At 36.4% G+C, this 27,258-nt stretch overlaps 1 protein-coding gene across 3 annotated transcripts in view; it reads left to right on the forward strand.

The window, feature by feature from the left end:
* MIOS (meiosis regulator for oocyte development) overlaps nucleotides 1-27,258 on the forward strand; it is a 45,613-nt gene that overhangs the window by 14,682 nt on the left and 3,673 nt on the right. For all 3 annotated transcript variants that reach the window (XM_046669798.1, XM_046669800.1, XM_046669799.1), the window contains 5 exons: nucleotides 988-1,157; nucleotides 3,810-3,875; nucleotides 4,751-4,909; nucleotides 18,268-18,420; nucleotides 19,651-19,855. In XM_046669798.1, coding sequence (XP_046525754.1) covers nucleotides 988-1,157; nucleotides 3,810-3,875; nucleotides 4,751-4,909; nucleotides 18,268-18,420; nucleotides 19,651-19,855 — 753 coding nt within the window. The remainder of the gene's footprint in view (nucleotides 1-987; nucleotides 1,158-3,809; nucleotides 3,876-4,750; nucleotides 4,910-18,267; nucleotides 18,421-19,650; nucleotides 19,856-27,258) is intronic.

Raw genomic sequence — 27,258 nt, forward strand, 5'->3', positions numbered from 1 at the left:
TGCTTTGTTGTTCGTGGTGGTGGTGGTGTTTAATCTTAAAAGATTTTAAATCTATTTTGATAGAGTAGGAAGAGGAAGCAAGCACGAAGTAACTTGGGGAAAGTTTATAGAAATGAAGAACAAGGCTATTAACATAAAGTGAGAAGTGCCATTTTATTTGGAAAAGAAAGAAAATGATTAGGATCAAGAAACAGAATAAGAAAGCTGCTATAATAAATGTAGAAAATACTTAAGAGTAAAAGTTAAAGGTGAATTTAGTTTCCTCTTTGGTAGCTATGCTTGTGTCAGAAGGCTAGGCAGCCATAGGGCTGACTGCCAAGTTAACAGCTTAGCAGCAGCCAGATAAACTACTAAGGACAAATGTTTAAAAGACTATCGGTAACAAATGTGTTGTTGCAAATGTGTCTAAATACAATTCTGTGGTAATTCTGATAGTTAATTTTGTCCTAGGAAAATTTAAAGTATAGTAATATAAGGAAGCTGAAATATTGGCTTTCAGTACCTTGCAGTTAAAACATAAACATAAGTATGTACATTAGGATATTTAGGAATCGGGGAAGAAAAGATTTTGAAAATTGCCTCCTGAGATACAGTAATATTTACTATCAATCCTTTGAAATATCACAACATTTGTGAACTTGTTGATAAAGTTTGCAATGGTTCTGGTAGGATGGTTTCACTTTTCTTCATTTAGGCCCTAAACGGTAACATACTGTATAGGAACCTGCCTGGAATGAGGACCTGAAAATTAAAAGATATACTTGTCCTGCACAGGGTTTGCAATGTGGGTACAGGTTTTGAAAGAATGGAAATTTTTGCTTCTGCTGCTTATCATATTTTCTAGTCTGAATCAAAACCCTTGTTCTAGTGGGCTTATTTTTCTAGGGGTAAAAGTCACCCTCTCATCTTTGTTTATGGTTTAAGAACTGGAAGGAGGAGATATTAAGCTTTGATGACTTTGATTAGCTGGCTGTTTCTAACCTGCAGGTGATCTGAATCTTAACGTGGTAGCAATGGCTTTATCGGGCTGTACGGATGAGAAGAACTCACTTTGGAGAGAAATGTGCAGCACTCTACGATTACAATTAAACAACCCGTATCTCTGTGTCATGTTTGCATTTCTGACAAGTGAAACAGGATCTTATGATGGAGTACTGGTGAGAAAATTTCTGTTTCACAAGACTTTCCTTTAAAGATAGGAGTTTTTATCTGTTAAAATGTTCAAATATCTGTTGCATAAAATATTACTATATTTTGATGCCTTTTATATTACTTAAAATAAACTATCTTAAACATTTTTGGGGCAACTCTTCTTGAATGTGATCCCCAACCTAAAGTTAATTAGCTGGTAGCAAACTGAACTTGATTTTTTTAATAGTTTTAATAATGTAATCTGCAGACATAGAAGGAATAGGATTTCATCCTTTAGCTTAAGAACCCAGCTCCAGAATTCTACAACTATATAAGCATAAATTTTGTATTGAAATAGAATTTTTCAGAAGTGTTTGTGGGGCTAGCTCTGTGGCTGAGTGGTTGAAGTTCCATGCACTCCGCTTCAGCGGCCCTGGTGTGCAGGTTCGGATCCAGGGTGAGGACCTACTCTACTCATCGGCCATGTTGTAGAGGCATCCCACATACACAGTAGAAGACTGGCACAGATGTTAGCTCAGGGCTAATCTTCCTCAAGCAAAAAAAGAGGAGGATTGACAGTGGATGTTAGCTCAGAGTGAATCTTCCTCACATACACACACACAAGTGTGTGTGTGGGTTTTTTTGTTTAAGTAAACCAAAATATGATCGGTTATGGTCAGAATGACCATGTATCTTGTCTGAATTAGTATTTGTCATTCTCAGACATGTCCCAGTTTGGAAGAGAAATTATATGATCACACTACTTATACAGACTGTTTTATTTTTTTATTATTTCATCTTTCATTGCTGTTTTTTCCTCTCTTGCTTTAATCACCTGTGACCACATCACCAAGTGGGTTTTTTATCACAAAGTAGGGAAGAAAGAATTAAGTGAGATTTGCTATCAGGCTCAGGTATTGCGTGTTAAGCTTCACATGAGTACCACAACTTTTTTCGCATTGCTGGGCAGCTTTCTAGCACTACAAAGAGCTTTCTAATGTGAAATTTTTTCTGTGTTTGACATTTCTTATAAAATATACATTTCTTGAATAATTGATTTAAATGTCAGTCCCTACGAATTTATAGAAACATGTACTTCTTGAGGTATTTTAATGAAAATTTTAATAAATGTTGTTAGTGTCCATTTTGGCAATTCCTTAGTTTATTTATTTTGTCCATTACTTTTAATAAAATACTATTGAGCTTTTCTGCAACTTCAAATAAATATCCAAGAGGATGTTGGGTTTTTTGTTTGTTTGTTTTTATTGTTATTACTTTTTTTTTAAACAGAAGACTTTAAATATTGTACCTTGAAGAAATAAAACAGTGCTTTCAGGAAATGTTAGAGAATGATGAAGGCTAGAAAAAGAAGTAGATTGTTCAAATTTTAAATTGGTAGAGAAGTATATTGTCTAAATATTAAATTTCTGTATTTTAAATTGTGACCTCTTATAATACTCTTCCTATACCTAAATTTGGGTTGTTAGGTAAGGGATACATTATTTTGAGTAGGAAGTTCATATTTCCAAACTGTTTCAAGAGTGTACCTAGTTATACTTTATGTGTAAATAATTATAATTAATGTTCTTTTAAAAAAAACTTTTAAGTTGTAATCTAGTGAAGAGTACTGAATTGGGAAATCAGAAGATAAAGACCTGATTTCTTGCTCTGCCACTTACCTTAGCTGGTCAGTTAAATTTTGGGTTTTAGCTTTCTCAGCTGTAAAATGGGGCAGATAGTATTTATAACTCTTTCTAGGATCAAAATTGTAACACGTGCACCTGAATCTAAGAGTTAAATTCAGTTTGTACCAAACATCTTCCCTCTTTAGGGCAGAACCATATTCATTTTCTCATGAATGAGAAAACACACTAAGATAGGTATCAACTGAAGTAATCTTATGTTTAAAGGAGGAAAACTATTTCAGAGAATGACTTCAATGGAAATAAGGTCTTTTTTTCATTTTTAAACTGTTTTTTACTTATCACAAAGTTGTACCTTTCCACATTTATAGTGAACATTTTTCAAAATAGTGTTTTATAATATTGACAAGTATACAAAAATTTATTTATCGTGCCTATGAAAATTTTGCCACAAACCACCTATATGAGTATTTTACTATAGCCACAAAAGTATGCCTATTTACTTAAAAGGATATGTTTTAAAACTTATTGCTTTGTATTTAGAAACATTTATTAATTTTCTTTCTAGATTCTGTACTGGTGTATTCACACTAGTATAGTCACTGGTAATTCACAGATTTCCTAAATTTGTTGATTAACTTAGCAGCCAAGGAAAGATTTCCTCACTTTTCCCACAACTAATTTCTATGATGGAACGATTAGATGGCACCTTAAATTTGATAAACTGTACATCATTGCTTTTATTTTATGTTGGAGTTATATAAGACTGAACTGGAATTTTTTAAAACTGAATTGGTCAGTATTTAAGAGGTGAATCTTTACTTTTCAAGGAAAATAATCTCAGCACTGAGTTTTTTGAGAGACAAATTAAAAATGGCATCTTAGGCAATCAACAGCTCTGCCAGTGTATACACAATAACTTATTAATACATTTGAAAATAAAATTGCATATTAGGTATATAAAACACTTAGGCTGCAAAGATTTAAAACTCATAGCACCTACAAGTAACTCCTTGCTCTTTCTCTTCTTTTCAGTATGAAAACAAGGTTGCTGTACGTGACCGAGTGGCATTTGCTTGTAAATTCCTTAGTGATAGTCAGGTAAGAACTGATTTAATTCTTTATTTGAAGTAATAATATTTACTGTCACTGGGTTAAGAAACTAATCTTTATGTATAAATATGTATGTGTGAGATTTATATATAAATCCTTCTGAAAAGTAAAGTTATAGTTTATTAGGTCACGATATTGTAAATGTGTTGTAACTAGATTTCCTTAAGAATGCTGACTTAATATTTTAGTTTGTTTCTGCTTTTGGGAATGAGATTAATCAGTAGATAAAGATGTTAAACTCACCTATTAGGGATGCCATAAAAGGATTCCTTCATTTTCTAATATAATAAACAGGTACTGAATGCATGTGCTATGTATATAGTGAGAGAAATGCACATAAACAGCTAGTAATACAAAAGTGCTAAGTACTATAATAAGCAGAAAGTGCTAGGGGAATATAGAGGAATCTTGGCTAGAGTTTGGGGTGGGATGAAGTGGGGAAGATGTTACAAGAGATGATCTTTTTATTATGTATTTTTGATAATCTTGAAGTTCCCTTCCAACTCAGATTCTATGAGTCTATTACATCTGGCTATAGTAGATGGAAAGAACTTTGCAGAAAATGAGGACAGTTCTCTTTAAAATTAAATTAGTAAACCCTCTTTTAGTTCTTTTATAGAATAATTATCAAAACATAGTGAATGCCTTAGCCTTTTTAAAAAAGTATTTTAAATTCTTGGATACTGTGTTGCAATTTATAATAGATGCAGACTTCTTAGAGATCACATATCTAGACTTTTGCAAAGGCTTTTGTTTTAAATTCTTTTCCTTTAAGAGTAAAATTGGTACAAATGTAGAAATTTTGTAGTGCAAAATATCTGGTAAAATGTATTGCTTCAGAAAAATCGTTTTGAATTTTCCAGTTAAATAGATACATCGAAAAGTTGACCAATGAAATGAAAGAGGCTGGAAATTTGGAAGGAATACTGCTAACAGGCCTCACTAAAGATGGAGTGGACTTAATGGAGAGTTATGTTGACAGAACTGGAGATGTCCAAACAGCAAGTTACTGCATGTTACAGGTTAGTGTAGTGTGGCAGCAGCTTAAAGAAAAAATGCATAACCAGCTTCCGTATTTTCTTCCCTCATTAGGTAGATATGCCCTTTTGCCTGCTTAGGATCTTTAGAAGGCATTTAGCTGTAACTTAGTCACTTGATCTACAGAGGACTTCTGCCTTGTCTTACTTTCTCTAAGTCTCCCTACATTGGGTTACCCAGTTTTTCCTTTCACTTTGGGGGAAGTGTCAGCCTTGAATTTATATAAAGCTCAAATGGAGCAGCAACATCTTTCTTCAGTTTCTCCAATTGTTGACAGAATACACCTTGTACGAAAGAGATTGCTTTTCCCTGATCTGAACTATGGTGTCACTTAAAGTACAGAGGGCAAATTATACTACAACTCTCTTAACTCTCATTTTCCCTTTTTATTATCAATAGGCATGATTTGGGGTATCCGGTTCACCTATTTTCTCTCTGTTTTTACTGTCCTGTGGTTAAAAACAGATTCCTGGCAAAGGTTCCCTTCTATTTTACTCTTGTTGGAAAGATGGTGAAAATTTAGGGCATTTCCCTGAAATTTCCTGTAGTCGTCCAATTAATCTTATCCTTTCATGTTGTCCTCTTTCCTGTCCTCATCCTTTTATACATTATGAAAGCATGCTGTGTGCTGGGTAAACATAATAAAATGCCCCCTCCCACACCCTACCTTCTTAAAAACAAGCATAGATACTGGCCCACATACCACAATGTGAACTTACCCTAAGTTATCAGGCCACTGCCCATGGAAGAAAAGATGTCCTTCTATAACATAATGTATCAGTTTTTTCTTACTGAGATGAGATTATGTCTATTAAATCAAACTGTAGATATATGGCTACATAGTGCAAATGGATTGGTAACCTCTTAACATTTATAAAATATATTTAAAATGCAGGCAGTATATAATTGGATCTTGCTTTTATTTTTTATTTATTTATTTTATTGAGTTAATGATAGGTTACAATCTTGTGAAGTTTCAGTTGTACATTAATGTTTGTCAGTCGTGTTGTAGGTGCACCACTTCACCCTTTGTGCCCACCGCACACCCTGCCTTTCCTCTGGTAGCCACTAATCTGTTCTCTTTGTCCACATTTTTAAATTCCTCATATGAGTGGAGTCATACAGAGATTATCCTTCTCTAACTGGCTTATTTCGTTTAACATAATTCCCTCAAGGTCCATCCATGTTATTGCAAGTGGAATGATTTTGTTCTGTTTTACAGCTGAGTAGTATTCCATTGTATATATATACCACATCTTCTTTATCCATTCATCTGTTGATGGGCACTTAGGTTGCTTCCATGTCTTGGCTATTGTAAATAATGCTGCAATGAACATTGGGGTGCATAGGACTTTTGGAAATGCTGACTTCAAGCTCTTTGGATAGATACCCAGTAGTGGAATAGCTGAGTCATATGGTAACCACCGATCGGTTCTCCATGTCTATATGTTAACTTCCACCTGTAAGTGGGGTCATACAGAGTTCGTCTTTCTCTGTCTGGCTTAATTTGCTTAACATAATACCCTCAAGGTCCATCCATGTTGATGCGAATGGAACAATTTGGTCCTTTTTTGTGGCTGAGTAGTAGTCCATTGTGTATATATACCATATCTTCTCTATCCAGTCGTCATTTTCTGGGCATTTAGGTTGGTTCCACATCTGGGCTATTGTAAATAATGCTGCGATGAACATAGGGGTGCATGGGATTCTTGGGATTGCTGATTTCAGGTTCTTAGGATAGATACCCAGTAGTGTGATAGCTGGGTCATAGGGTATTTCTATTTTTAACTTTTTGAGAAATCTCCATACTGTTTTCCATAGTGGCTGCACTAGTTTGCATTCCCACCAACAGTGTATGAGGGTTCCTTTTTCTCCACAACATCTCCAACATTTGTCACTTTTGGTTTTGGATATTTTTGCCAATCTAACAGGTGTAAGATGATATCTTAGTGTAGTTTTGATTTGCATTTCCCTGATGATTAGCGATGATGAACATCTTTTCATGTGTCTATTGGCCATACTTATATCTTCTTTGGAGTAATGTCTGTTCATGTCCTCTGCCCATTTTTTGATCGGGTTGTTTGTTTTTTTGTTGTTAAGCTGTGTGAGTTCTTTGTATATTATGGATATTAATCCTTTGTCGGATAAGTAGCTTGTAAATATTTTTTCCCAATTAGTGGGCTGTTTTTTTGTTTCAATCCTGTTTTCCCTTGCTTTGAAGAAATTCTTTAGTCTGATGAAGTCCCATTTGTTTATTCTTTCTATTGTTTCCCTCATCTGAGGAGTTATAGTGTCCAAAAAGATTCTTTTGAAACTGCTGTCAAGGAGTGTACTGCCTATATTCTCTTCTAGAAGACTTATTGTTTCAGGCCTAACCTTTAGGTCTTTGATCCATTTTGAGTTTATTTTTGTGAATGGTGAAAAAGAATGATCGATTTTCATTCTTTTACATGTGGCTGTCCAGTTTTCCCAACACCATTTGTTGAAAAGACTTTCTTTTCTCCATTGTAGGCCCTCAGCTCCTTTGTTGAAGATTAGTTGTCCATAGATGTGTGGTTTTATCTCTGGGCTTTCAATTCTGTTCCATTGATCTGTGGACCTGTTTTTGTACCAGTACCATGCTGTTTTGATCACTGTAGCTTTGTAGTATGTTTTGAAATCGGGGATTGTGATGCCTCCGGCTTTGTTTTTCTTAGTCAGGATTGTTTTAGCAATTCGCGGTCTTTTGCTGCCCCATATGAATTTTAGGATTCTTTGTTCAATTTCTGTAAAGAATGTCCTTGGGATTCTGATTGGGATAGCGTTGAATCTGTAGATTGCTTTAGGTAGTATGGACATTTTAACTATGTTTATTCTTCCAATCCATGTGCATGGAATGTCTTTCCATCTCTTTATGTCGTCGTCAATTTCTTTCAAGAAAGTCTTGTAGTTTTCATTGTATAAATCTTTCACTTCCTTGGTTAAATTTATCCCAAGGTATTTTATTCTTTTTGTTGCGATTGTGAATGGGATTGAGTTCTTGAGTTCTTTTTCTGTTGGTTCATTGTTTGTGTATAGAAATGCTACTGATTTATGTATGTTGATTTTATACCCTGCAACTTTGCTGTAGCTGTTGATTATTTCTAATAGTTTTCCTATGGATTCTTTGGGGTTTTCTATATATAAGATCATGTCGTCTGCAAACAGCGAGAGTTTTACTTCTTCATTGCCTATTTGGATTCCTTTTATTTCTTTTTCCTGCCTAATTGCTCTGGCCAACACCTCCAGTACCATGTTGAATAGGATTGGTGAAAGTGGGCACCCTTGTCTTGTTCCTGTCCTCAGAGGGATGGCTTTCAGTTTTTGTCCATTGAGTATGATGTTGGCTGTGGGTTTGTCATATATGGCCTTTATTATGTTGAGGTACTTTCCTTCTATACCCATTTTATTGAGGGTTTTTATCATAAATGGGTGTTGGATCTTGTCAAATGCTTTCTCTGCATCTATTGAGATGATCATGTGGTTTTTGTTTCTCATTTTGTTAATGTAGTGTATCACGTTGATTGATTTGCGGATGTTGAACCATCCCTGTGTCCCTGGTATAAATCCCACTTGATCATGGTGTATAATCTTTTTGATGTATTGCTGTATTCGGTTTGCCAGAATTTTCTTGAGGATTTTTGCATCTATGTTCATCAGTGATATCGGCCTGTAGTTCTCCTTCTTTGTGTTGTCCTTGTCAGGTTTGGGGATCAGAGTGATGTTGGCTTCATAGAATGTGTCAGGGAGTACTCCATCTTCCTCAATTTTCTGGAATAGTTTGAGAAGGATAGGTATTAAATCTTCTTTGAATGTTTTGTAGAATTCTCCAGAGAAGCCATCTGGTCCTGGACTCTTACTTTTGGGGAGCTTTTTGATTACTGTTTCTATTTCTTTGCTTGTGACTGACCTATTCAGATTCTCCATTTCTTCCTGGTTCAGTTTGGTGGGGTTGTAAGAGTCCAGGAATTTGTCCATTTCTTCTAGGTTGTTCAGTTTGTTGGCATATAGTTTTTCATAGTATTCTCTCATGATCCCTTGTTTTTCTTTAGTATCTGTTGTGATTTCTCCTCTCTCATTCCTAATTTTATTTATTTGAGATTTCTCTCTTCTTTTCTTGGTGAGTCTGGCTAAGGGTTTGTCGATTTTGTTAATTTTTTCAAAGAACCAACTCTTTGTTTCATTGATCCTTTCTACTGTCTTTTTAGTTTCAATATCATTTATTTCTGCTCTTATTTTTATTATTTCCCTCCTTCTACCGACTCTGGGCTTTGTTTGTTCTTCTTTTTCTAATTCTGTTAGGTGTCATTTGAGGTTGCTTATGTGAGCTTTTTCTTGTTTTGTGAGGTGAGCCTGTATTGCGATGAATTTCCCTCTTAGGACTGCTTTTGCTGCATCCCAAATGATTTGGTATGACATGTTCTCATTTTCATTTGTCTCCAGATAATATTTGATTTCTTCTTTAGTTTCTTCAGTAATCCATTGTTTGTTCAGTAGCGTGTTGTTTAGTCTCCACATTTTTGCACCTTTCTCTGCTTTATTCTTGTAGTTGATTTCTAGTTTCATAGCATTGTGATCAGAAAAGATGCTTGATATTATTTCAACTCTCTTATATTTATTGATGCTTGCTTTGTTTCCCAAAATATGGTCTATTCTTGAGAATGTTCCATGCGCACTTGAGAAGAATGTGTAGCCTGCTGTTTTTAGATGAAGTGTTCTATATATATCTATTAAGTCCATCTGGTCTAATTTTTCATTTAATTCTATAATTTCCTTGTTGATTTTCTGTCTGGATGTTCTATCCATTGGTGTTAATGGGGTGTTGAGGTCCCCTACTATTACAGTATTGTTGTTGATGTCTTCTTTTAGTTCTGTTAAGAGTTGCTTTACAAATTTTGGTGCTCCTGTGTTGGGTACATATATATTTACAAGTGTTATGTTTTCTTGGTGGAGAGTCCCTTTTATCGTTATATACTGTTCCTCTTTGTCTTTCTTTACCTGTTTTACTTTGAAGTCTACTTTGTCTGATATTAGTATAGCGACACCTGCTTTCTTTTGTTCATTATCAGCTTGGAGTATTGTCTTCCATCCCTTCACTCTGAGTCTGTGTTTGTCTTTGGGGCTGAGGTGTGTTTCCTGGAGGCAGCATATTGTTGGGTCTTGTTCTTTGATCCATCCTGCCACTCTGTGTCTTTTGATTGGAGAGTTCAATCCATTTACATTTAGAGTGATTATTGAAATGTGGGGGCCTACCGCTGCCATTTTATGTCTTGTTTTCCAGTTCTCTTCAATTTCCTTTGTTTCTGATCCCATGGTTTAGTCTGTTCTGATGGAGAGCTGCTACTCTCTGTTGTTGTCCTTCTACTCATCTCCTTTGCTCTTGGTTTTGTAGTCCCTTTCCTTTTTTTGATTTTTCAGGAATGAGGGTTTTCCTGAGCATTTCTTGAAGAGGAGGTTTGGTGGCAATGAACTCCCTTAATTTTTGTTTATCTGGGAAAGTTTTTATTGCTCCATCGTATATGAAGGATATTTTCGCTGGGTAGAGAATTCTCGGCTGCGGGTTTTTGTCCTTCAGATTTTTGAATATATCATTCCACTCTCTTCTAGCCTGTAAAGTTTCTGCTGAGAAATCTGCTGAAAGCCTGATGGGGGTTCCTTTGTAGGTTAATTTCTTCTGCCTGGCTGCCCTTAGTATTCTCTCCTTGTCATTGACTTTTGCTAGCTTCACTACTATATGTCTTGGGGTTGGTCTACTTGCATTGATAAAGTTTGGAGATCTTTTGGCTTCTGTCACATGAAGTTCCATCTCCCTCCCCAGGTTTGGGAAGTTTTCAGCCATTATTTCTTTGAATAGGCTTTCTGCCCCCTTCTCCCTCTCTTCTCCCTCTGGTATACCTATAATCCTTAGGTTGCATCTCCTAATTGCGTCAGATAATTCTCGGAGAGTTTCTTCATTTCTTTTTAGTCTTAGCTCTCTCTCCTCCTCTGGCGGCAGCATTTCTATATTCCTATCTTCCAAATTGCTAATTCTTTCCTCCATATTATCAGCCCTACTGTTCAGTGCGTCTAGATTTTTCTTAATCTCCTCTATTGTGTTCTTCATTTCCAGTATTTCTGTTTGGTTCTTCTTTATAGTAAATCAAACTCTTTTGTGACATAGCTCCTGAACTCGTTGAGTTGTCTATCTGAATTCTCTTTTAACTCATTGAGTTTTTTAATGATGGCTGTTTTGAAGTCATCATCATTTAGGTTGTATATTTCATTGTCTTTGGGATTATTTTCTGTGTGTTTGTCATTTTCCTTCTGTTCTGGAGATTTAATATATTTTTTCATATTGCTTGATGGTGTAGATTTGTGCCTCCACATAGAGATAGAGTTTAGTTACTGCTTCCCCTTGTTTCTACTGGTGTGGTGGGGGAACAGCTGTTTATACTGCACCAACCAGGAACCCTATCAGCTGTTGCTAACTGTGCCTGGGCCCCTCCACGCAGTCACAGTGATCCTGTGGGTTCCCTCTTCAGCTGTGGAGCCTGTCACAGGGGGGCTTCAGACTGCTGGTGCCTACTATTACAGACCACCTAGACGTGCTCCCTCCTTATGTTCTGCAGCGGTTTTATGGGCTTTCCCAGTGGCCAGGGGCAGGGTCACTTATATTTGCAGCTCTGTCACTGTCGGCGCCCACAAAATCTCGCTTGTCCACTATGGGTCACAGCAGAGCTATGGGCATTTTCTACAGTCTGTGGTTAGCTCCCCTGGCTATGCTACTTTTGTCCCAGGGTCTTCCAGCCTTGTGGTTGCCAGATGGGTGCTCTCTACTAGTGCTGTGCAGAGGCTATCGCTGAGGCTTCTGTGAGACTGTAGAGTTTCCCCCCTGGGCCACAGAGCCATGTCACTGGAACTCCACCCAGCCCCAGTCCTCTCCCCTAGGATCTCGGGGAGCCCATTGCCCTGACTGGGTGATAGCCAGATACCTTGAGTTCAGTAGCAGCTGGTCGGCTGCTGCCCTGCCTGGGATTCTCCTCTTTGGGACCCTCCCCGCGTTGTGGATGCTGGGTGGGGCCTCTCTGGTAATGGCAGGCAAAGACCCTGCCTGCCTCCTGGACGGAACTTCAGAGTTTCTCCCCCAGGCCGTGTTGCCAGCCGCTGGAGCTCCACCCAGCCCCGGACCTCTCCCAGGAGATCTTCAGTAGTCCCAATCCCCTCCTGGGTGAAAGCCCGGTCAGAGGAGCCAGCGGCGGCAGCTGGCGGGCTGGCGTGCCACTTGGGATTCTCTCCGGGGGCCCCCAGGCGTTGTGGATGCTGGGCAGGACCTCTCCGCTAATGGGTAGGGGTTTTCCCCACGGCCTCCGGTGTGTAACTCTGGAGCTTCCCTCTGGGCTCAGGTGTAATTGCAGGGGGCTTAGGTAGGGCTCTGTTCACCTGTTTCCACCGTTGCTCTTCTGGTGTGCGCTCCCTCCTGCCCTTGGCGTGTGGCGATGTTCTGGTGGCGTCTGCTGGAAGAAAGCCGCCCGCGGGCTCTAGGCTGTTCGGGGGTCGAGGTTGGAGAGTTTTCACCTATTTCCACCTCCTCCTGGAGGGAAGTCCCTCCGCCTTCCGATGTACAGCAGTGTGGGTCTCTCTGACGTCCTGAGATGCTATATAGATATCCTTTGTCAAGGGATGGATGTCCAGTTAGTTGTAGATTCGAAGGGGGAGAGACAAAGAAGTCTGCTCGTGCCGCCATCTTGGATCCTCTCAATCTATTTTTAATTTTTTGAGAAATCTCCATACTGTTTTCCATAGTGGCTGCACTAGTTTGCATTCCCACCAGCAGTGTGGGGGCTCCTTTTTCTCCACAACCTCTCCAACATTTGTTACTATTAGGGTTAGATATTTTTGTCATTCTAATGGGTGTGAGGTGATATCTTAGTGTAGTTTTGATTTGCATTTCCCTGATGGTCAGCGATGATGAACATCTTTTCATGTGCCTATTGGCTATCCATGTATCTTCTTTGGAGAAATGTCTGTTCATGTCTCCAGCCCATTTTTTGATCGGGTTGTTTGATTTTTTGTTGCTGAATTGTCAGAGTTCTTTATATATTTTGGATATTAAGCCTTTGTCAGATATATGACTTGCAAATATTTTTTCCCAGTTGTGGGTTGTTTTTTTGTTTCAATCCTGTTTTCATTTGCCTTGAAGAAGCTATTTAGTCTGATGAAGTCCGATTTGTTTATTCTTTCTATTGTTTCCCTTCTCTGAGAAGACATGGTGTCCGAAAAGATCCTTTTAATACTAATGTCAAAGAGTGTACTGCCTACGTTTTCTTCTAGAAGCCTTATGGTTTCAGGTCTCACCTTTAGGTCTTTGATCCATTTTGAGTTTATTTTGGTGAATGGTGAAACAGAATGGTCAATTTTCATTCTTTTACATATGGCTTTCCAGTTTTCCCAGCACCATTTGTTGAAAAGACTTTCCTTTCTCCGTTGTATGCCCTCAGCTCCTTTGTCAAAGATAAGCTGTCCATAGATGTGTGGTTTTATTTCTGGGCTTTCAATTCTGTTCCATTGATCTGTGCACCTGTTTTTGTACCAGTACCATGCTGTTTGGATTACTGTAGCTTTGTAGCATGTTTTGAAGTCAGGGATTGTGATGCCTCCCGTTTTGTTCTTTTTTCTCAGGATTGCTTTAGAAATTCGGGGTCTTTTGTTGCCCCATATGAATTTTAGGATTCTTTGTTCTAATTCTGTAAAGAATGTCCTTGGGATTCTGATTGGGATAGTGTTGAGTCTGTAGATTGCTTTAGGTAGAACGGACATTTTAACTATGTTTATTCTTCCAATCCATGTACATGGAATGTCTTTACATCTCCTTATGTCATCATCCAGTTCTCTCAGAAAGGCCTTGTAATTTTCATTGTATACGTCCTTCGCTTCCTTAGTTAAATTTGTCCCGAGGTATTTTATTCTTTTTGTTGCAATTGTGAATGGTATTGTGTTGTTGAGTTCTTTTTCTGTTAGCTCATTATTAGAATATAGAAATGCTACTGATTTATGCAAATTGATTTTGTACCCTGCAACTTTAACTTTGCTATACTTGTTGATTACTTCTCAGAGTTTTCCAATGGATTCTTTGGGGTTTTCTATATATAAGATCATGTTGTCTGCAAACAGCGAGAGTTTCACTTCTTCCCTCCCTATTTGGATTCCTTTTATTCCTTTTTCTTGCCTAATTGCTCTGGCCAGGACCTCCAGTACTATGTTAAATAAGAGTGGTGATAGAGGGCATCCTTGTCTCGTTCCTGTTTTCAGGGGGATGGCGCTCAGTTTTTGCCCATTGAGTATGATGTTGGCTATGGGTTTGTCATATATGGCCTTTATTGTGTTGAGGTAGTTCCCTTCTATGCCCATTTTGTTCAGAGTTTTTATCATAAATGGCTGTTGGATCTTGCCAAATGCTTCCTCTGCATCTATTGAGATGATCATGTGGTTTTATTCCTCAGTTTGTTGATGTGGTGTATGGATCTTGCTTTTAAAAAAAAACCATTCTGATAATCAGCTGCCTTTTAATTGGGATGTTTCCTCCATTTATATATATGTATATATGATCAAGATTAAGTCTACCCCTTTGCTGTTTGTTTTCCTTTTTGTTTTTCCTTCTTCTTTTTGTTCCCCTTTTCCTTTCCTGCCTTCTTTTGGGCTAATTGGATATTCCACTGTTTCGTTTTATTTCATCTGTTGGCTTTTTAGCTATATCCCTTTTGATTATCTTTTTTTTGAAGTAGTTGCTCTAGGTCTGATGATATGTATCGTTAACTCATCAGTCCACATTTTACCTTCTTATACTTCACATTTTACACCTGACACATCATGCTTTGTACTTCACTCTTTCCCTTTCTTACCTTGTATCTGACATGTTCTGCTTTTTGCTTCATACTTCACGTTTCACAAGTGTTACGACAGTGTACTTCCATTTCCACATGCTCCTCCTTTGTCCTATTGTCGTATATTTTACCTCTACATATGTTATACACTCCAGCTTACAGTGTTAGTATTTGTGCTTTGAACAGTCAGTTGTCTTTTATGTAAATTATGTGAAGCATGAAAACATGGGCGTTTGTATTTATTTACCATTGCTCATACTGTTTATTCCTTGCAATAGACCCAGATTTCATTTGGTATCATTTCCCTTTGATCTTTTTCTTTACGTTTCTTGTAGTGCAGATTTACTAGTGACGATTTCTCTCTGCTTAATTTTAACTGAAAATGTCTACTTTGCCCTTGTTTTCCTTTCAGCACTTTAAAAGATGTGATTTCATAGTCTGACCTCCATTGTTTCTGATGAGAAGTCAGCTATTATTATTCTTATTTCCCTTATGTAATGTTTCATTTTCCTTGGGCTGCTTTCAAAATTTCTTTTTGATTTTCAGCAGTTGAACCTTGATGCCTAGTTGTGGGTTTTTTTGAATCCTGATTGTGGTTCACTGAGCTTCTTGGATCTGTAAGTCAGTGTTTTTCGTCAGATTTGGAACGTTTTTAGGCATTATTTCTTTAAATTTTTTTTCTGCCTCAATCCCATCCTCTTCTTTTAGGACTCAATACACATAGGTTAAACCATTTGATACTGTCCCACAGGTGTCTGAGGCTCTGTTCATTTTCCTTCCATCTTTCCTTAATCTGTTCTTTAAATTGGATAAATTCTATTGATTTGTTCATCGATGCTTCTGTAACCTTCTCTCTGATGTTAAGTTTTCCAGGGTATTGTTTTCTTTTTGAGGAAGATTAGCCCTGAGCTAACATCTGCTGCCAATCCTCCTCTTTTTGCTGAGGAAGACTGGCCCTGAGCTAACATCTGTGCCCATCTTCCTCTACTTTATATGTGGGATGCCTACCACAGCATGGCTTGCCAAGCAGTGCCATATCCGCACCCGGGATCCAAACCGGTGAACCCCGGGCCACTGAAGTGGAATGTGCGAACTTAGCCGCTGCACCACCGGGCCAGCCCCCGGGGTATTCTTAATTCAGTTATTGTACTTTTTGGTTCTAGAATCTCCGTTTTTGTATAGTTTACATTTTTTCAGCTCAGATTCCTATCTGTTCACTATTTAAAAAACTATTTTCCTTTAAATCTTTGAATATATGTCTAATAGCTGCATTGAAGTCTTTGCTAACTCTAACATATAGGTTATTTTAGGTTTAGTGTCTTTTGACTGCCTTTTTCCTTGACTTCACACCACGTTTACCATTTCTTTATGTCTACTGATTTTTCATTGAATACTGGACGTTGTGTATAGTCCATTGTAGAGACCTGGGTTCTTTTACCGTTTTCTGAAGATTGTTGGTTAATGCTTTTGGGAATTCAGTTACTTGCTACTCACTTTGGTCTTGATACTGTTACTGTGGATCTGTCGAAAGCCCGAAGCGTTTCCCAAGCCCTTCTGATTTGGTCAGACTTAATCTCTGAACTGTTTCCTCTGCAGATTTTGTTGCACATTGATTTTAGATTTTCTCAGGGCAGATCTAGAAAAGACTTACCAAATATGAATTGACCAAATTCTTCCTTAGTTTATCCTTACTACCCTAGACGGGAAAGAGTGGGCTATGAGGATTTCTTATTTTTCTGTGAATTTTCTTTTTAAACCAGAGATTGTATTTTGCTTTAGTACTTAGTTCTGGCAGGTTAGTCATAATTAGGACTGGCGTAGATGTTTACTTTTTTTAAGAAATGAAATTCTCAACTAAAAGTTTTTCAGGAGGCCAGCCCCATGGCCGAGTGGTTAAGTTCACATGCTCCGCTCCAGCAGCCTGGGGTGTCACCAGTTTGGATCCTGGGCGCGGACATGGCATTGCTCATCAGGCCCTGTTGACGTGGCGTCCCACATGCCACAGCTAGAAGGACCCACAACTAAAATATACAACTATGTACTGGGGAGATTCGGGGAGAAAAAGCAAAAATAAAAAGGAAAAGATTGGCAACAGTTGTTAGCTCAGGTGCCAGTCTTTAAAGTTTTTCACATGTCTTTTAGCTAAATTTAACTCTGGTAATTGAAATTAATACCTAATTAATAGGTGAAAGATAGGCTCCTCCCATTCTGATGGAATGTCTAAAGATAGATTGTCTTTATTAGCTGTTAACAGGTTTCTTCCCTTTTCCCATAAGTAACATGCATACTAAGTTCTCTCTAGCATTTCACTTTCTCTCTGGCCCCAAAATAGAACTGGCAAAACTGGGCTTCAAATTGATGCCCATGGCATCATTGGAGGTAAAGACTTTCTCTGCTTTCTTCATCATGTGAAGTTAAGGAAGATATCCTGGATGGAGCTAAAAGCAGTCTGTGAAAGCCCAAAGTAGGCATAGGTGAAATATGGAATGTCCTGGCTGCCGGGGGAAATACAGCAAGAAATGGAAGTTCTTAATGAGAAGAAATCTAAAGTAAATTTAAGGAAAAGAAATTGTTCCTTTTCACTGTGGCCTAGGGGCAAAAGAACTAAGAACACTTTTGGTTTTGTTTTGTTAATTTTTAAGGTGATAAATGTATGTTTTAATTGACGGCAGGAGAAAGAATAGAGAAGTTTAACTTTCAGATAAATAGGTATACCAAAACAGTATCTCAATTCACAGTACATTGCTAGATATGAAGGACCAGGTTCAGTATTATTTTAAATGTGATTGAGCAGTATTTGGATTAGATAGTAAACAGATTTTGTGAACCCAGAGGTTTTAATTTTGGGGACAAAGAGTGTTCACATCACTTTTTACTGTATTCAGCCAGGAGGTGAATTATTTGCTTCTGGGGTCTTTGAACTTAAATAAAAGAGAATTACACTTCTCTGGCTAGGTATAATGCTATATACAGTACTTATTTATGTCATTAGTAGAGGCCCACTTAAAGTAAAATAATAGAACTTCCATCAATTATTTTATCTATATCCTCATTAGGAGCCAGCTTTTGGGAAAAAAGAGGCCTGTTTCTTCCATGTGACTCATAGTCAAGTGTTCCCTAGAATCCTCTGGCTTAGCCAGGAAATGTTATTTTTATTTTTATTTTTTTTTATTTATTTATTTATTTTGAGGAAGATTAGCCCTGAGCTAACATCTGCCAACCCTCCTCTTTTTGCTGAGGAAGACTGGCCCTGAGCTAACGTCCGTGCCCATCTTCCTCTACTTTATATGTGGGACACCTACCACAGCGTGGCTTGTCAAGCCGTGCCATATCCACACCCAGGATCTGAAATGGTGAACCCTGGGCCGCTGAAGTGGGAACATGTGAACTTAACCGCTGCGCCACTGGGCTGGCCCCAACCAGGAAATTTTTAAACAACTGAAATAATTCATGTTTCTTTTTAGGGTTCTCCTTTAGATGTTCTTAAAGATGAAAGAGTTCAGTACTGGATTGAGAATTATAGAAATTTATTAGATGCCTGGAGATTTTGGCACAAACGAGCTGAATTTGATATCCACAGGAGTAAATTGGATCCCAGTTCCAAGCCTTTAGCACAGGTAAGTACGTTGTTCGGGAGAGAATCAAATTGTAACATGTTCCCAATAGTCCAGCCAAAATAGAAGTGTTTACAGCATGTTACATAGGAAAAATTTGGAGTTCACTTTAATAAATCATTAGCTCATTCTTTTCCTTATATTGAGTTCCCATTGAAGTCTTTATCTATTCCAGACTGTACTTTGTCCTTGATCTTCCTGTTTTTTTGGTCCTGCCACTTCCTAATAATCATCTCAGTGACTTGAGCTTTAGTCTGAGAGAGAGCAAACTACAGGCCTAGAGGATCTTAGGTAAACCTAAATCAATCCTAGGACTGTCTGAGGTTTTCTAGGATATTCCAAACCCTTTCAGAATCTAAACTGCTATATGATCTTATAAATTCTACTTATATATTAAGTTTTTGGTACTATTTATATGTAATAAGGTAGGATTTGTTTTTTTCTCTAACAGTATATATCTATGTCTAATTACACATGGAATTTTTTAAATTTTAGCATTAGTTTAAGAAACAGATCAATTATCTCATAAAGCACATGACACAAGAACACCATATCTAAGACATTAAATATCAGGTATATCCTCAATGCGAGCACTGGATGGTGCTATTTCCTTATTTTAGAAAGTTGAGAAATAAGTGCTTACATTATATTATACAACCCAACTATTAGTAAAATAACATTCCATGATAAAATTTGTTACTAATCTATATGATAAGCATTTAAGAGCCTAGGAGTTTGATGTAAAAGCAAAATGAACAGTTCTATTGCTATTCTTCTAAAGTTTTAATTATTTACCACTGCCAGATTCTTAACTCCTTTTTATCTTAGGAAATGATTGTTTTCTTTAGAAGAAAATTTTGTTCAGGAGATTATATCATTGAACTTTGGAATCATAGAAGTCATAGAGGGATATTTGGTAATGTCCCAGTGTGAACTGTAAAGTCCTTCTTATTTGTAAAATGTTGGGATCTAATGTTTCCAAGTTTTTTCATGGACGTCAGTGGTATTAGGAAGAAAATAACTAAACAAAGGTAACAGAAGTACTCAAGTAACGTAACTGCTAAGTGCAAATCTTAATTGAGAGCTAGTCAAACTTAGCAGATAACAAATTATTTCATAATATAAAGTTTAAAAAATTATTCAAAAGTAATTTTTTAGGATCAAACTTTGAATTTTTAAATTTTATTTATAAATGTTACATTCTATTTATTCCTCCTTTCATTTGTCTTGTAGGTGTTTGTGAGTTGCAATTTCTGTGGCAAGTCTATCTCCTATAGCTGCTCCACTGTCCCTCATCAGGGGAGAGGTTTCAGTCAGTATGGTGTCAGTGGCTCGCCAACAAAATCGAAAGTCACAAGTTGCCCTGGCTGTCGAAAACCCCTTCCTCGATGTGCACTTTGCCTCATTAATATGGGAACGCCTGTCTCTAGCTGTCCTGGTATGACAGAATTCTACAGTATACTTTTCTGAGTTGGAATTATTCTTCCATAATTGATTTAATGTTGTAAATAAAAGACATACTAGATTGAGTTTATATTATTTGTCAGAGTGAGCCACTTTGCTGACTTGAAGATTTTTATGTTCCCTATAATTTATAAAATCTCTTCATTGAAAGTAAAATCTATATCCCTGATATCTCAGGTCATCTCACAAATGCTGGCCAATTTAAAGTTTGTGAGAAGCGCTTGAATATTAAGTAATCTTATACCGTTTTCTTAGCACTTTTTCTGAGAAGACTTCCCTCACATTTTATGTTTGAAAGTTGTTGTGCCCTCGTCTATTAACCAATACCTTGTTTGCATAAAGAGCTTTTGATAGTCTCAAAGCACTTTCACATGTTTTCTTATTTAATCTTCAAAAACATCCTGTGAAATACATAGAGAAATTATTAACCTACAAGTCAGAGACCCTTCCTTCTAGGTTTTGGTGCTGCTGCTTCTATATTTGTTAGTTACCTACTAAATATATATATTTATATACATATACATAAATATGTATATTTTTGTGTATATATATATATAAATGTGTACATGTAAGTATGCATTTTTAATGGTTAGACATATGTGTATAAACAAGTATTTTTTAATGGTTAGAAATATTAGGATTATTATTTACTGTTTATAGTAAACATACAGAAAAAATTTTGAGAACAGTAGGTAGTTGAATATAATATACCCAACGGCTAGAAAAATTCCAGCTATTTATATAACTTGAAAATGATACTAAATTTTAATTAAAAATATTTGACTATTTTGCATATTAGTGTAATTGAACAATGAATAAAGAACTGGATATAATGTCAGAATGCCTGTTTTAGTTCTAGCTTTGTGATTTTCAGTTCGTGACCCTGAGAGGTATTTTAGCCCTCTTTCATATAAAGTGTTGGAGTGGGAAATCCTTTCTAGTTGTGAAATTTTGCAGTTCTCTTCTGCAGCTGGTTCATGTAAATAGTCTATCTTATTGTTAGATTGACATCTCTGAAAGAGATTTGCTGGTATCGTTGGCTGAGTATTTTTCAGTCTTGATACCTTTTTTTTTGACAGGCAATATGTAATGTTTTCAAATGCACATGTTACTTTTGATTTAGATTTTAATCAAGGATTTTCATTTTATAAGTTGTATGTTGATCACTTGTTTTTATAGCCCTGATACTAAAAAATAGAAAGTAACAATTGTGAGTAAAAATCTGCTACAGATGAAAGAACAAGGAGACAGAATATAGCGTAAATAAATTTTGTGTGAACTGAGATACACAGAAATAAATTTAATACACCTTTTAGACCATAAGCTTTGGGAAACTTTAATGGCCTGAATGCTGTTCATTTTTGCTAAATATTAGCTTTCCAACCTTTTCTATTTTTGAAATAGATAAGAAAAGATAAAAACAATTTTCTAGAATTTGAAGAAAATTAAGTCATAAAACATTTCAAGCTCTCTACTGTGGAGGCTTAATTTTTTAAAATTATTTTATCGAGGTTATATTGGCTTATAACATTGATAATTTCAGGTGTACATTATTATATATCAGTTTATGTATAGAGTGCATTGTGCTCACCACCAATAGTCTAGTTTTTATCTCTCACCATAGGTATGTGCCCCTTTACCCCTCTTGCCCACTCCCCAACCCCTTTCCCTTCTGGTAACCACTAATCTGTTCTCTTTATCCATATGTTTATTTATCTTCCACATATGAGTGAAATCGTGCGGTGTTTGTCTTTCTGAGTCTGGCTTAGTTTGCTTAACGTAATACCACAAGATCCATCCATGTTGTTGCAAATGGGACAATTTTGTCTTTTTTATGGCTGAGTAGTATTCCATTGTATATATATACCACACCTTCTTTATCCACTCATCAGTCAGTGGGTACTTGAGTTCCTTCCATGTCTTGGCTATTGTGAATAATGCCACAGTGAACATAGAGATGCATAAGTCTCTTTGAATTGTTGATTTCAAGTTCTTTGGAGAAATACCCATTAGTGGCATAGCTGGATCATATGGTATTTCTATTTTTAATGTTTTGAGGAATCTTCATACTGTTTTCCATAGTGGCTGTACCAGTTTTCATTCCCACCAGCAGTGTATGAGGATTCCCTTTTCTCCACATCCTCTCAGTATTTTTTATTTTTTTGTCTTGGTAATTCTAGCCATTCTAACAAGTATAAGGCGATAACTCATTGTAGTTTTGATTTGTATTTCCCTAATAGTTAGTGATCTTGAACATCTTTTCATGTGCCTTTTGGCCATCTGTGTATCTTCTTCGGAAAAATGTGTGTTCATATCCTCTGCCCATTTTTTGATCAAGTTGTTTGGTTTTTTTTGTTGTTGAGTTGTATGGGTTCTTTATATATTTTGAAAACTTACCCCTTGTCAAATATATGATTTGCAAATATTTTCTCCCAGTTTGTGGGTTGTCTTTTCATTTTGTTTATGGTTTCCTTTGCCTTGCAGAAGGTTTTTAGTCTGATTACTCCCCTTTGTTTATTTTTTCTTTTGTTTCCCTTGCCCGAGTACACATGGTATTTGAAAAGATGCTGGTGAGATCAATGTCAAAGAGTGTACTGCCTGTATTTTCTTCTAGGAATTTTATGGCTTCAGGTCTTACACTCAAGTCTTTAATCCATTTTGAGTTAATTTTTGTGTATGGCGAAAGATAATGGTCTACTTTCATTCTTTTGCATGTGGCTGTCAAGTTTTCCCAATGCCATTTTTTGAAGAGACTTTCCTTTCTTCATTGTATTTTCTTGGCTCCTTTGTCAAAGATTAGCTATCCATAGATATGTGGTTTTATTTCTGGGCTTTCAGTTCTGTTCCATTGATCTGTGTGCCTGTTTTTCTGCGAGTACCATGCTGTTTTGATTACTATAGCTTTATAGCATAGTTTGAAGTTAGGGATTGTGATGCCTCCAGCTTTGTTCTTTTTTCTCAGGATTGCTTTGGCTATTTGGGGTCTTTTGTCGTTTCATATAAATTTTAGGATTCTTTGCTCTATTCTATGAAGAATGTCATTGATATTCTGGTTGAGACTGTATTGAATCTGTAGATTGCTTCAGGTAATATGGACATTTTAACTGTGTTCTTCCAATCTATGAGCACAGCATATCTCTCCATTTCTTTATGTCTTCTTCAATATCTTTCAATAATGTCTTCTTGTTTTCATTGTATAGGTCTTTCACCTCCTTGGTTAAGTTTATTCCTAGGTATTTTATTCTTTCTGTTGTGATAATAAATGGGCTTGTGTTCTTTACTTCTCTTTCTGGTAGTTTATTGTTAGTAGATAGAAAGGCAACTGAGTTTTGTAAGTTGATTATGTACCCTGCAAGTTTGCTGTAGTTGGTTATTATTTCTAATAGTTTTCTGGTGGATTTGTTAGAGTTTTCTATACATAGAATCGTGTCATCTGCAAATAGAGTTTTACTTCTAGAGTTTTACTTCTTCCTTTCCAATTTGGATACCTTTTATTTCTTTTTCTTGCCTAATTGCTCTGGCAAAAACCTCCAGTACTATGTAGGAGTGGTGAGTGTAGGCACCCTTGTCTTGTTCCTGTTCTCAGAGGCTTTCAGTTTTTCACCATTGTGTGCTGTTGGCCATGGGTTTCTCACCTATGGCTTTTATTTTCTGGTGAGCTACTTTCCTTCTATACCCATTTTATTGAGAGTTTTTCTCATAAATGGGTGTTGGATCTTGTCAGATGCTTTCTCTGCACCTATCGAGATGATTATGGGATTTTTATTCCTCATTTTGTTAATGTGGTGTATCACCTTGATTGATTTGCAGATGTTGAACCATCCCTGTGTCCCTGCTGTAAATTCCACTTGATCATGGTGTATGATCCTTTTAATGTATTTCTGTATTCTGTTTGCCAGAATTTTGTTGAGGATTTTTGCATCTATGTTCATCAGCCATATTGGCCTATAATTTTCCCTCTTTGTATTGTCCTTCTCTCATTTTGATATCAGGAGTTAGGAAGCATTCCATCTTCTTCAATTTTTTGGAATAGTTTGAGAAGGATAGGCATAAAATCTTTGAATGTTTGGTAGAATTCTCCAGAGATGTGACCTGGTCCTGAAATTTGTTTTTTATGAGGTTATTGATTACTATTTTAATCTCTTTACTTGTGCTTGGTCTATTGGTCAGATTCTCTATTTCTTCTTGATTCAGTTTTGGGAGGTTGGATGAGTCTAAGAATTTATCCCTTTCTTCTAGGTTATCTAATTTGTGGGCATATAGTTTTTCATAGTTTTCTCTTATACTCCTTTGTATTTCTATGCCATCTGTTGTAATTCCTTCTCTTTCATTTCTAATTTTAGTTATGTGAACCTTCTCTCTTTTTTCCTTAGGTGAGTTTGGCTAAGGGTTTGTCAATTTTGTTAATCTCAAAGAAGCAGCTCTTAGTTTCATTGATCCTTTCTACTGTTTTTTTAGTTTCTGCTTCATTTATTTCTACTGTACTTTTTATTTATTTCCCTCCTGCTGACTTTGGGCTTTGTTTGTTCTTTTTCTAGTTCTGTTAAGTGTAGTTTAACATTACTTATCTGAGATTTTTCTTGTTTGTTGAGGTAGGCCTGTTTTGCTATAAATTTCCCTATTAGTATCACTTTTCTACATCCCATAAGAGTTGGTATGTTGTGTTTTCATTTTCATTTGTCTCTAGGTATTTTTTTATTTCTCCTTTGATTTCTTCCTCAATCCAATCGTGGTTCAGTAACATATTGTTTAGTCTCCACCTATTTGTGACTTTTCCAGCTTTTTCTTAGTAGTTGATTTCTAGTTTCATAGCATTGTGGTTGGAAAAGATACTTGATATGATTTCAGTCATCTTAAATTTATTGAGGCTTCCCTTGTTTCCTAACATATGGTCTACCTTTGAGAATGTTCCATGTGCACTCGAGAAGAATGTGTGTTCTGCTGTTTTGGGATGGAATGTTCTATATAAATATATTAAATCTATCTTGTCTAGTGTTTCATTTAAGGCTGTTTCCTTGTTGACTTTCTGTCTGGATGATCTATCTATTGAAGTAAGTGAAGTGTTGAGGTCCCCTCCTATTACTGTGTTGCTGTCAATTTCTACCTTTAGGTCTGTTAATAGTACTTTATATACTTTGGTGCTCCTGTGTTAGGTGCATATGTATTCATAAGAGTTATTTTCTTTTGGTGGACTATCCCTTTTATTGTTATGTACTGCACCTCTTTGTCTCTCGTTGTCTTTTGTATCTCGAAGTCTGCTTTGTCTGATGTAAGTATGGCAACACCTACTTTCTTTTGTTTGCCATTAGCATGGCGTATCGTCTTCCATCCCTTCACTCTGAACCTGTGTTTGTCTTTAGAGCTGAGATGTGTTTCCTGGAGGCAGCATATTGTTGGGTCTTGTTTTTTAATCCATCCAGCCATTCTGTGTCTTTTGATTGGAGAATTCAGTCCATTTACATTTAGAATGATTTTTGATGTATGAAGGCTTAATACTACCATTTTATTGTTCATTTTCTGGGTGTTCTGTATTTCCATTGTTTCTTTTCCCTAGTATTGCTGATTGCCATTTCAGTTTTGTGGTTTTCTGTGCTGGTGTTCTCTTCATTTATGATTTGTGGCTCTGCTCTAATTATTTTTGTTTAGTGGTTACCATGAGATTTATATAAAAAAATCTCATACATGAGATAGTCCATTTTTTCATAGCCTTCTATCTGCATTAGCCTAAGCAAGTTCTATCCCTATCCTCTTCCCCTTCTGAGTTATTGTTGTCACAAATTCTTTTTTGTGTTGTGAGCTTATGACTAAATTGAAGTGTTTATAGGTATTTTTCATGCTTTCCTCCCTTTACCATTATGTCATAATTGTTTGCTAACCTTTTCTGATAGAGAGCTGCAGTTTTCTGGTTTTGCCTACTATCTCCTTTCTCAAAGTTTTGTAAACCTTTGCCTTTTTGTTTCAGGTAGGAGAGCTTCCTTTATCATTTCCTGTAAGGCAGGTGTAGTGACAATGAACTCCCTCAGCTTTTCTTCATCTGGGAAGGCTTTTATTTCTCCGTCATATCTGAAGGGTAGTTTTGCTGGCTAGAGTATTCTTGGCTGAAAGTTTTTGCCTTTCAGTATTTTGAATATATTATTCCATTCTCTGCTAGCCCATAAGATTTCTGGTGAGAAATCCACTGAAAGACTAATAAGGGTTCCTTTGTAGGGTATTTTCTTCTGCCTTGCTGCTATTAATATTTTTCTTTGTCATTGACTTTTGCCAGTTTTAATATATGCCTTAAAGAAGGTGTTTTTGCATTGATATAATTAGGAGTTCTATTGGCTTCATGTTGTAAGTCTGGTTCCTTTCCCAGGTTTGGGAATTTCTCAGCTATTATTTCTTTGATCAAGCTCTCTGTTCCTTGCTCCTTCTCTTCTCCCTCCAGAAATATCTTTTATCATTGTATTGCTTTTGCTAACTGAGTTGAATATTTCTTGAAGAATTTCTTCATTTTTTTAAAAATCATAGTTCTCTCTCCTTCTGCACTTGAAGCATTTCTAGGTTTCTGTCTTCTAGGTGACTTATTCTCTCCTCCGTAAGGTCAGCTCTATTTTTTATGGTTTCTAGATTATTTTTTATCTCATTAATTATGTTCTTCATATCCAGAATTTCGGTATGGTTTTTTTTTTAAGGGCTTTAGTCTCTCTGGTGAAGTATTCCTTCTGCTCATTAATTTTATTCCTGAGTTCATTGAACTATCTTTCTGAGTTTTCTTGTAACTCATTGAGTTTCTTTATGACAACTATTTTGAATTCTCTGTCATTTAGATTGATAGTTTAAAATGAGCATTTTTTGAGCACTAAAAGTTAGGTAAATGTGTGTTTGAAGATATATATGTATAGACGTGCATGTGTGATAACATTTTTCTTCAGTTTTTTTGTGAACTATAACACAGATAGGAATGCATATATCATGTTCTGTGATAAACATCAATGAGTTCCCTACCATTCTTAAGATAACATTGTCTATACCAGTGCCTTTGCCTTTGATCATTTCTCCCTGCTGAGTGCCATCTCTTTCAGTCTCTTGCTTGTCTATATAATTTTATCACATTAGTTTTGTATGTGTTTTAAATTCTATATAAATGAATCATACAGGATACATCCTTTACTTGCCTTTTTTGCTCAACATTGAAGTTTGGCTTATTTTTGTAGTTTCAGTTCTGCTGATGAATGTAGCTGTAGTTTATTTTTCATTGTTGAATATTTCATTCATTACTATAACAGTTCTCCCACTCTACTATTGGTGGACACTTTGGTTATTTCCAGATTTTTACTATTATAAGCAGTGCTGCTATGAACATTCCTGTATGTGTCTCCTTTTAGAACGTGTAAA

Source organism: Equus quagga, chromosome 8, assembly GCF_021613505.1.
Source record: "Equus quagga isolate Etosha38 chromosome 8, UCLA_HA_Equagga_1.0, whole genome shotgun sequence".
In the NCBI taxonomy this organism is placed as follows: domain Eukaryota; kingdom Metazoa; phylum Chordata; class Mammalia; order Perissodactyla; family Equidae; genus Equus; species Equus quagga.